Source organism: Lolium perenne, chromosome 7, assembly GCF_019359855.2.
Source record: "Lolium perenne isolate Kyuss_39 chromosome 7, Kyuss_2.0, whole genome shotgun sequence".
Classification (NCBI taxonomy): Eukaryota; Viridiplantae; Streptophyta; class Magnoliopsida; order Poales; family Poaceae; genus Lolium; species Lolium perenne.
This window is the reverse complement of record NC_067250.2, coordinates 107,969,451-107,980,066: the sequence shown is the minus strand read 5'-3', so window position 1 is coordinate 107,980,066 and position 10,616 is coordinate 107,969,451. Positions and strand designations below refer to the sequence as shown.

The 10,616-nt window shown below is 42.1% G+C and overlaps 1 protein-coding gene across 3 annotated transcripts; it reads right to left on the bottom strand.

Annotated features, from left to right (window-relative positions):
* Positions 1 to 2,114: 2,114 nt before the first annotated feature.
* LOC127316349 (protein MULTIPOLAR SPINDLE 1) lies at positions 2,115 to 7,923 on the bottom strand. Of its 3 annotated transcripts, none has more exons than XM_071823154.1 (12): positions 7,668 to 7,923; positions 7,538 to 7,595; positions 7,326 to 7,466; positions 7,166 to 7,225; positions 6,917 to 6,999; positions 6,754 to 6,811; positions 5,806 to 5,934; positions 5,053 to 5,118; positions 4,749 to 4,938; positions 3,216 to 3,286; positions 2,572 to 2,782; positions 2,115 to 2,422 (listed from the first exon to the last, which is right to left on the bottom strand). In XM_071823154.1, the coding sequence occupies exons 1-11, from the start codon at positions 7,845 to 7,847 to the stop codon at positions 2,598 to 2,600; spliced, it is 1,221 nt and encodes a 406-aa protein (XP_071679255.1). In that variant the 5' UTR covers positions 7,848 to 7,923; the 3' UTR covers positions 2,115 to 2,422; positions 2,572 to 2,597. The 3 variants fall into 3 exon arrangements, with proteins under 3 accessions (XP_071679255.1, XP_051202703.1, XP_051202705.1); XM_051346743.2 differs by having other exon boundaries at positions 2,115 to 2,412; positions 7,668 to 7,922; XM_051346745.2 differs by lacking the exon at positions 5,053 to 5,118 and having other exon boundaries at positions 2,115 to 2,412; positions 7,668 to 7,918.
* Between the last annotated feature and the right edge of the window lie 2,693 nt (positions 7,924 to 10,616).

Below are 10,616 nucleotides of genomic sequence, written 5' to 3'. Positions count from 1 at the left end.
TATCTCGTGTTATCTGGTAGTCACGTACGGTTGCTATCTATATAATGCATCGTCATGATTTCTGGGAAAGTAGTTATGGTGTGTTTGTGTTACCGTGAACTGATATTACATCGATCGGTTGAAATTCAAGAACATCACTGAACACATTACCAGTGGGAATCAGAGACGATGCTTGGATTGGGCAATAATTGGCAGGAATTGCATGTTCGTTTGAGGATTTGAGTCTGTGATTGGGCCTTGGTACCCAGGGTACATGCACGCGTTCTAGAATGTAGATTAGTGACAGTTTGTCACGACAACTTGCCACACTTCTTGAACTATTGCTTGCCTTAAAGCCCCTAAGCGTATGCGTTGACCTAGAAATTACATAGTTGCCAAAAGTGTTTTTGCGTGGAATTCCAGCAATTGCCTTAACCAGTGATAACCACATTGCGCAGTCACTATGTAGCTTAATTTACAGAGTTTAACATCTGATTTGATGTCCATCAGAACTCATCAGTCTTGGACACATTTCCAAAGGGTCCTTCGTCCAGGGTAAACGGTCTGGTTTTCCCAGTAAGCCTCAGCAGTGAGTTAACCTATCAAGTAACGTGTACTCGCCATCGTCTAGCTCATTTCGGTTCAAATGGCAATAAGAAGATGAGTGAATCGTGTATCGAACCCGGGATTCAGATGTTTCAGTCGGGGAAGAAGGCCAGATTCAGGCCCTGGAGCTCACGACTCTTGTCAATTGCAATTGAGACGCAAGATGCCGGATCATATCGGTGTCCATGAAAAGGACCTTGCATTGATCAAGCATAGAGGCCTGTCAATGAGGTGAAGAGGGCAGCTGAGCTTAACCAAGATATACAAAGAATTTTAAGAGCTCGGAATGATTAGCTGTCATCTCTCTTCATGAGAGTTGTTGTTGTTGTTATGCAAGTAGAGAAAGGGGGCAATCATAGCTGTCAACTAGAAAGGCGATGTAACTCTACGAACACAGATTTGGACAATAAAGCTAAGTAGGGCTTATCTACTTGTCTTAGGGTGATGAGTGCAAATTCATTCTTTCCCAAAATAAGAGTGGAAGTGTTTCTACTGATGGCTAGACCTTGTGTGCCCCAAACCTAATACTCTCTCCGTTCCTTGATATAAGCCATATAGTTTTTTGAGAAAAAAATCCAAAATATAAGATATATCGTTGTATCACTTGTATGGAGATTCTTTTTAGAAATTTTATTATGATTACTTATTTGATGTGAACTCCTCTATTTTCTCATGTCAATTAGTCAGGAGTAATCTTGCCCAAATCTGCTCTAGCTTTGCCTCCAAGTGTGTTCTCCAATATTCGTGCTCGCTTATATTTAGGATCGGAGGGAGTATTATTTGAGCATGCTCACACCTTCCATGAAGATATTCTGTGGCGCTTGCTGTCCTCACTATGTTACTGAAACATATTTGAAGCTCACAGTTGCAAACTAATATAGCTAACACTGTTAAAACTAAGTTATTCGCAGATGCGAAAAGGCATGCAGCACCTGTCCAAGTGTCCATATTTCTCAAGGGAAACAATGTACAATTGTGCTATAAACATATTAGATTTTGTAACAATTATTGGATATAGGGAGAGAATGAGGATGATTGTTTGTTGGAGTAATTCCAGTTCCAGAAAGCCATTGCTTTTTCAGACATAAGGAGTCTGACGGGATAAGAATTGTAAAGTAGGAAGTTATTTGTTCAGTAAAGTGTCGCCAAAGCACGCCAAGTTATTTAGTTTGGCCTCACCAGTTGACACTGTGATTGCAACACGACAACTAGAAATGAAGAAACGTGCACATTAAGAGTAACAGACAACAACACCCATTGCACGGGCACCGCGCACACAAGGCCTTGCACTATCTAAGTTAATAAAAGTATAATTCCACTTTTTAAAGCAGATACAGCATGATCATGCATACTTATGAATATCACACAAGTGTACTGGAGTCAACAGCTTCCCTCTTTTTGTTGAGCATCTAGATAATCATTAGAAAATATGATCATGTTTTTTTGTTCTTTATATAGTTTGAAACTACGAATCATACTTGCAAGACTCTGGAGTCTCGAGAGTAAAAGACATGGAGTGCAAAGCAAGATTGTGAAGTGAAAGGTGTTGCAATTATATATACTTATGAAACAAACAATTCCAACCAATGGTAGATACACCATAGATTCTTAAGTTTCTCTTATATGCCAGAATCCATATATATATAAGTTTCTAGAATACATAATTCCAGTACATAAATGGTTACAGTAAAGTGATTCGCAGTAACTACGCATCCACACGTGATGGGAGTTAATATAACATACTTTGGCTATGTCTTGGTTCCTGGCCATACAATGAGGAAAAGAACAGCAGCTTGCTGCTGTAACGTCTTACTGTAGGTAAGCATCCTGAAATTGACTATGCGAGTATTAGAGAACAATGAGACAAGATGTGGTTCCAGAATAACAGCAAAACAGAAAATTATTAAACATGTTGACTATAATAGCTAATTTCTCGAGTGAAGGCGAACTGCAAACATGTGAGTCAAGTGACTTGTGAGTAAATACATTGGCAAGTCTTAGGCTGGACGTTCTCAGCACAGGAGTTTGGAGAAGACGTCAAGGTTCAGCTTCCCCTGATGGGCAGCAGGAGCCACCTCCCTTGCCAACCTTCCAACCACTCGCTCAATGTACACAACATACAGCCCATTTATGTTTTCTAGGACTTCCAAGTCTTTGCGTGCCTTGAGAATAGATCTGACCCATTCTTCAAAAAAATCTGGAAAACAGTCATTTGATCAGACTCTTGCAATGAACTGTCAGGAAGATGCAGCATAGCATGATGCAATGAAGCTCGCTTTGTAGTGGCATTATATGAGTGTACTTTTCAGTATTCATCAATGCAGATTTGTGATTATAGATGCACAATGTAATATACTAAAATCTCTTAGTGGGGCAGTTATAGCATGTAATATGTATGAGGTGCTAGAGTGTAGCTCATAATTATAAATACAATATTGAAACCAAAGTCATTTAACTGCAAAAGACTGAACCAGTAGAATCCAGTGAGTCCAAATTAGATGTGGATATGATGCAATTTCTTATCAAGTAAACTGGCCCTGATAGTTTTCACATTGTCATGTTGAATTCAACACCATTGGTAAAACATAATGGACATGGAAAAGGGTAGCCAGGGGAAAGAAAACACTAACTTTTGTCAAATTGCTCGCAACATAGCCATTTTTTTATGTAATCAGATATGAGAAACTCGATTAATTGAATCCTGCAATGGATAGTGATCAAGCACAATATACAGTTACACAGTTTAGAATCAAAATAACAAAAGATATCTTGGGAGAAGCAGAAAGTATTTATTTCCAGATAATAAAAATTACTCCCTCCAATCCATAATAAGTGTTGTGGTTTTAGTTCAAATTTGAACTAAAACCACAACACTTATTATGGATCAGAGGGAGCAACAAGTTTTGCATCAACTGGAAGAATCCCCAAGAATGATGCGACTGGAGATCATAATCACAACCATATTTCTAGTGAGCCTGAAAGAACAAGCACACTAGCTGCATCATGACTCAATAGTACGACTAATACCATCAAGTACGACTAATATCATCAAGATCGATGTTACTGGAATATCAGAGTACAGCTTGTGTTAGCTTAATGTGATGCAGATAAGGGAATGCATCTCATCTGAAACTACATTATTATCAGAAAAGAAAACATGTAACCTTACAACTATAGGCTACATAGTATATTTACTGACAGCCTGACATTATTTACATGAACTAATAGTTTAGTACTCCCCCGTTCCATAATATAAGATGTTAGTACATCCAATATTGGTTGTAGTAACATCTTATATTATGAGATGGAGGGAGTATTTGTTAACATTGTCTACCAAGATTATGATGGATTAGCACTATATAATACATGAATAATCATTATCTAGCAATATCCATACAGGAAACTACACCTTCTGCCGGTATAGAGATGTTGTTTTAGACATGAGCACAGATTGCATTCTACAATTTGCAGCTTTGATCATTATTTTGTGTGAATATGTTACTATTTAGTTATAAAAAAGAACGGTGTGAGCATATTTCCATCCCATATCTAATGGCAATTTTTTTATATTTTACTTGTCAAGATAGAGAAGTTTGGATATAAGCTTTCTACGCCATCATGTATTTCTGAAAGGAGGTGGCAGGAAGTAGCGATGTTGTCTCCTTCAAATGTTCAGTTAATTCTTCACATATCCATCTATACAGACAGCAATATCAACAAGATAAAGGAATAAACTTGGAATCTGTGAGACTACTGAAGTTGTTGCACATGGAAGATGCCAAGTTACAGGTGCCAACTAAATGGGCTATAGCTTGTTAATTAACCAAATTTGACAACCAACACCAAATTAATGGGTAACTGATCGGCCATTCAGAGCATTTTTCACAAGCTGGAAATAGTAGCCTTCTGTAAACAATTTTCTATAACTCACTAAATGACTACTATTGCACATGTAAGAATAGTTTCCCTGTGCAAACTGCTACGTGGTATTTCATACATATTTCAGCGTTAAGGTGTCAAATACCTTTTGTTCTAAACAGGTGAAGTTAAAATGGATACACTGGACTGGAGTACTGGACACTCGTGATTGTCCTAAGTGGACAAATCAATAGTCTTCTATTGTAATCTAAATTAGAATGTATAGAAGATCAGCTAAAGCTTACATAATGAACATATTGCCATGCATATCAGGGAAGGAATCATCAAACGGATCTACCAGAAGTAACATTTCTGATAGATTTGAGATCTTTTGAGAAACTACAAGGATTATCCGCTGACCGATGAACTCTTCCTGTCCTAACTTCCGGAACAAGTGCTGCACAGAAAATTGGGCATCTGAGCAGTCAACTGATCCTGCGAAGTGTTGAACAAAATGGAAAGAATCAAGGTGTGCTATTTGTCATGTCAGGAGCACAGATATGACTGAAAATTCATAGTTCCATAGAGTCTATAACTAATTTGTCATACCTGGTAGGAGTTCCACACGAAGTGCGAGTTTAATTTTAATTCGTAAGATGTACTCCATGCTCCTTACTGGACATCATATAAAGTAAACTAATATTTGTTATGTTTAGTTGGGACAAATTTTTATCGTAAGACTCTGCTTGGTTCAGCCTTTTTTAGCCAAAACCGGCGTGAAAATTAGCTCCCCATAATTGTTCACTTGGATTGTCGTGAATTTTCTTCGTCATTTATTTTCTCGCACTCGTTTCCTGCTGGGGAGGCCCGCAAAATCTCACGGACCAGTCCACGCGCTAATTAAAACCGGGGGCACAACGAAACAGGGCCGTAAATGTTCAGGGCTGGCAAATTAAAAAGATAAACGAAGAAGGGCCTAAGTTGGAATGTAAAACCAAAATGCTACTGTAAGCCAAAAATATCTCCCAGATTGCCAAAGCATATTATCAATGATTTACAAAGCCTAACTCAGTGCTGTCCAGGACCCTGAAAAAACTACTACCAGGATCCTTGGAGCATCAAACCCAATTGTGCTATATCATGAAAGAAAGAGCCTGGGCTTGTGGTCACAGCAAATAATTACAATTTTAAAACACAATATGGAGTTACGGACCAACAAGAATAACTTGTGGACCGGAAATCCATATCAAGCTCAAGTTTGCATTGCATCATTTTGTCAGACAATCACCTTGTGTATACCCTTTTGCAAGAATATAGAAAAAACATCTGAAGTACTTAAAGAGCATATCAAATAAGTATCACCTGAATCTGAAGTACAATTATTTTCAGAAATGGTACACATCCTTTTCATCAAACGTGCTACTAGACCATCGATTATCTCCTCAACCAGCTCCCTTTCCCTTTTTGTTGATAGAATGTTCCTTAGTGAAGCTGAAAAATTACAATCATAACACACTGTTGTTTCAATCAAATATATATTGAACATAAAACATTAATAATAGAAAAATTCATCATTTACATATTGGTAATTATCCCTGCGTTGTGTTTTGGGGTCACAGCCTTAGGATGTCATAAAAGTTTGTAGATCATGCTGTAGTGTTGTATGGCTTTAGTAAACAGTAAACTGGCAACCAAATATAAGATGACTAAAAGCTTGAAGTGCTTTGTGGACATGTGGCATGTATTGAACTACATACCCTTGGTTTGCCATGTCAAAACATTGATATTATCAGCAACATAATTTATTCACGTACATGTAAAATGTGTCTGCATGTCAATTATATCCTGCTTCCTGCTTAAACTGATAACTGGTAACTACTAGGGTACTATAAAACTTAGCCTGAGTCTGAGTGTGCCATAAATTTCAGTATTTCAACCAACCACATCATAAAACTTGAAGCATGGAAATGTATATAGAGACCAAATAGTGATGGTTCAGCACAAACAGAATGTAGAAGGCTAAAAATAAGTTTGCGCTTTCTTCCATCGATATTATAATTATGAAAGTACAAATATCTCAACTATAGTAATTCGTTTCGATTAATACGCACCAATGCTGTAATATCATGTTTATTATGTTCAAGCAATATCCATAATCAGACTTCAGACTCAGCTGGGAGCAGCCTTACAAGTTAGTAGACACATTTCCCTAACTAAGATCTCACTAGATTACACATGACAGATCACACTATGCATAACTTAGGTTAGTGGTTGGATTAATTACTGGTATTGTAGCAGAATTTGACTCACCCAAAATGAAGTCTACTGCTTGGTGAGAGAATGTTGCAAATGAGGACATAGAGTCCCTCTGCACAAACGAACCCAAGTTCAGAAACAAAAGCTACACGGATCTTACTCACAATGAGAGAATAAAACTTTACCCACAAAAAATGAGAGAATAATAAAATTTTACTTTGGCAAAGATGCCATCCGATAGCTCCACCAGGAAATCAGTTGACAAGCTAAGCTGCTGTACCTCATCCTCTCTATTGAACTCTGCACAACCAAACAATTCAAATGAGGATCAGGCAGATAGAATTTTCCGAGAGTAACCTCCAACTGGGAGCTGTAATTAAGAGTGGAACGATCCAAACCATCAAATGGCGCACAGTTCATACACACTCGTGCGGAGAAAATAGTTAAAACATAACGGTGCACCTACCCATAAAACTAGTGACGGGAAGAGGTCGATCCACTCTCCGCCGCTTCTCCTTCCACCGCGCTGTTGCGGTTGAATTACACAACAGAAATGTTCAAATTCGAAAGGAAAAGAAATCGCATGGAGGCCAATTAGTTTCGTGTCGACCACTAGAAAACCGTACCCAATCTGAGGAACCTCCTCCGCAGCACCTCGTCGACCCAATGCTCCCCGCCACCGGGCGGCTGCAGGTCCCCGCACCCGTCGAAGAAGTGGCACCGGCACGACGCGACTGGCGGCTCAGTCTCCTCCCCGCGCACCCCATCTGGCCGCACAACAAATCTAAGCCACATCAACAGGGCATTGGAAATCGAACGAACGAACGAACGCGGGTACCTTGGAGGAGCTTGAGCTCTTCGCGGAGGCGGAGGATCTCGCGCTTCCGATCCTTAGCCTGGGCGGGAGAATAGGGGAGAATGAGGTAGAGGTGGAATTAGGGTCCTGTGGTAAGGGGAATGGATGAGACCTTGCGCTTCCAGTGGATGAGAGGCGGGGTGGAGGTGCCCGCGGCGGCGGCGGCTCTCGAGGGGAGGCGGTTGTAGTGCATGAGAGCCATCGCGAGGGCTGCCTTGAGCGACGGCGAGTCTATCCGGGACGAGGATGCGGCCGGAGGCGTCGCCGTCGGCGGGCGGGAGGCGGGAGCCATGGCGATTTCGGGGAGGGCGAGCGGGAGAATGTGGGAAAGGAGTCAATCATGCCGAACCGTTTCCCTCTCTTTGCGTTGCCCCCTCCATGCGACCGAGGAGGCGAAACCCTAGATCCGTTGCTGCCGCTTCCCCTTCCGCCCCCTACCCTCCTTCTCGTTCCCAGAGACACCGCCGGCCAAGCTTGCGATGCCGGTGAAGGGGGGGATCTTACCTCTCGGCTCCTAGCGTGGTGTCTACATGGAGGATCTCCGCGCCGGGCTCGCTGTGGCCGAGTCTGTTGCTCGATGGGATCCCTGCTCCGATGGATGGCCTCTGGATCGGCCTTAGGTAAGGGTGGTCTTCTCTGGTAGTCCCTCGATGGGGGCTCTTCCGTGCGACGAGGCGACGGCCTCGTCCGGTGAGGCGACATTGATTGTGTGGTCGGTGACGCTCACGGATGTTGTTGACCGGTGCCCTGGCCGTGTGGGGGCAACGGTGGATGCGGGATCGGCGTGGGCAGTTTCGTCTACTCGCATCAGATCTCGTAGGTCAGATCTCATCCTCCCTTTGGGATCTCTCCTTCCCGCGGATCTTGGCCGTCGGCGGTTTCGGCGCAGGCGCAGATGCTAACTAGGGAGACGGTGGGGTGCACAAGGGTTGGGAGAAATCCTTGGTCGTGGACCATAGTGGTGGCGATGCCGTGGGCGCCGTTCACCTTCCTAGAGGCGACGTTGAGGCCCTACCTCCCCACCCTACCTCCGCCTCGGGTGAAAGCTCAAAATCCATCGGATTGGATGACGGTGGTGCCATGGCGTCGTACCCTCCCTGGAGGAGCCGTCTGGGGTCGGTGGTAGCTGGTGAGTGTTGCCTTGCTTGAAGGGATTTGTGGGCTGTTGTTGTAGCTGGTAGGGCTGCTGGGCCGGGGGCGCTTGCCGTCCTCGCTTGGCTCCCCTGCATCTCCGTGATCAGGGGCTGCCCCTAAGCTTTCCCTTTTCGTCTCATATGTCCCTATTGAAGTTGTTAGCTGCAGTTGTGTGCTCGTCGCTGCGAGAAGGATTGCGGGATCCTGCCTCATGTGATTGTCTCTTCGATCCAAGGCGAGAGGTAGAGGCCCTCTTCGGCGAGGGAGGAGACTCGTGCTCTGCTGGAGTATCCCTGGTGCCGATCTTGGGGTGTTGTGATCAAGGTCGACTGGCTGGTCTGCTGATGTATGTTTCCATCTAGGCATCGAACGGGAAGGTCTTCGCATGTTTCAAGTTGGGTTTGTTTCATATCTGTGTGTACTTGTGACACACGTGGTGTTGCAAGTTGTTATTAGCATCCTTGTATTTGTGGCCGTATGACTTTATTTATGAAAGCTGGTCATTTATGCCTTCTGTTTAAAGAATGTGGGAAAGAACGAGAGCCCAATGAGAAGCCAGGAGGTATGTTTTTCATCTTCGATCTTTTTTTGGTCCAGCTATACGTAGATTCAAAATTCAAAGTAACAGGAAATTTCTAAAATCAGTGTTTCTTCTTTCTGAACCTTTGGATCGCTAGATCTTGCATATCCCTCAGATCTTGCGCATCAAACGAGCAGACTGGACAATTAACAGTTGATCCAGTATTTTGATTAGCTAGAGTGCAATAGCATTGGATAATGCCATGCATGGCTCTGCATATAAAAATCTAAACTTTCGGTGCAACCAGTGTTGCCAATTTTTCTTCCAAACTTCATTAGGGCTTCATCGGTCAGTTCCATTCGACTGTTGAGATCTCCTTCTATACTCCACTCTCCATTTCGAATGGTACCCAAACTTATTGAGATTGAGAAGCACCCAGACTTATTTGGTAGCCACACAATAAAATCATACCGGTTGTGACAGGCAATGGTATCCAAAGTATACGCTCCACATCAATGGACCACATATTTTTTCGAAGCAGCTCGTCATCCTGAAACCCAATGACAGGGTTTGTTAACTCTTTGACCCTTGTTAGGACATAAGAACCCCTCGGGCTAGACACCTTTCTCGTTGCGCTAGTTGGTATCCAATGTGTAGCACCACATCCTGGCCTCCAAATACAACCACTCTTAAAGGTTTTTACACCTGCGATAATATTTTGCCAAGTAAAGGACGATCCTTCTTCGAAACAACATTAATCAAATCCACATATAGATAATATTTTGATCTAAGAACTTGGGAAAATAAAGAATCAGGCTCGCTTAACAACCTCCAACATTGTTTTGCTAGCATAGCCTGGTTTAAATAGTGTAGATCACGAAACCCCATACCCCCTTCATGTTTGGGTATACTTTTTTGAACTGAACGGCAGTAGCTCTATCTTTGCTTTATAGAAGGAGGAAAATAAAGTTCACTTGGGCTAATCGACGTGATGACCCAACATATGAAAAATTAGACAGAATATTGGCTAGTGTTGAATGGGAACAGAAATTTCCGTTGGTAAGTGTGAGGGCCCTAACTAGATCAGGATCAGACCATACTCCCCTTATTATTGACTCAGGTGATCAAGCATATAAAGGAAATAAAGTTAATTTTTCATTTGAATTATCTTGGCTCAAAATTGAAGGTTTTTTCCAAATAGTAGCTCAAGAGTGGGCTTCCATATCTGTAGGTTCTAATTCGATGGAACGGTGGCAAAATAAAATTAGACACCTTAGGAGTTTCCTGAGAGGTTGGGCTCGGGATTTGAGTGATCAGTATAAAATTGAGAAAGAGCGGCTTTCTAAAATAATTGATAACCTTGATAAAAAAGCGGAGACAGTTCCACTAAATGAAGAAGAGAGAATA

Bases quoted from the DNA above. Each gene is read 5' to 3' on its own strand.
- LOC127316349 (XM_071823154.1), bottom strand. From the start codon at position 7,847: ATGGCTCCCGCCTCCCGCCCGCCGACGGCGACGCCTCCGGCCGCATCC. The intron at 6,812-6,916 runs GTAAAATTTTAT...TCGTTTGTGCAG, and splicing joins CGGATGGCATCTTTGCCAAA to AGGGACTCTATGTCCTCATT. The intron at 5,119-5,805 runs GTGATACTTATT...TATGATGTCCAG, and splicing joins TAATTGTACTTCAGATTCAG to TAAGGAGCATGGAGTACATC.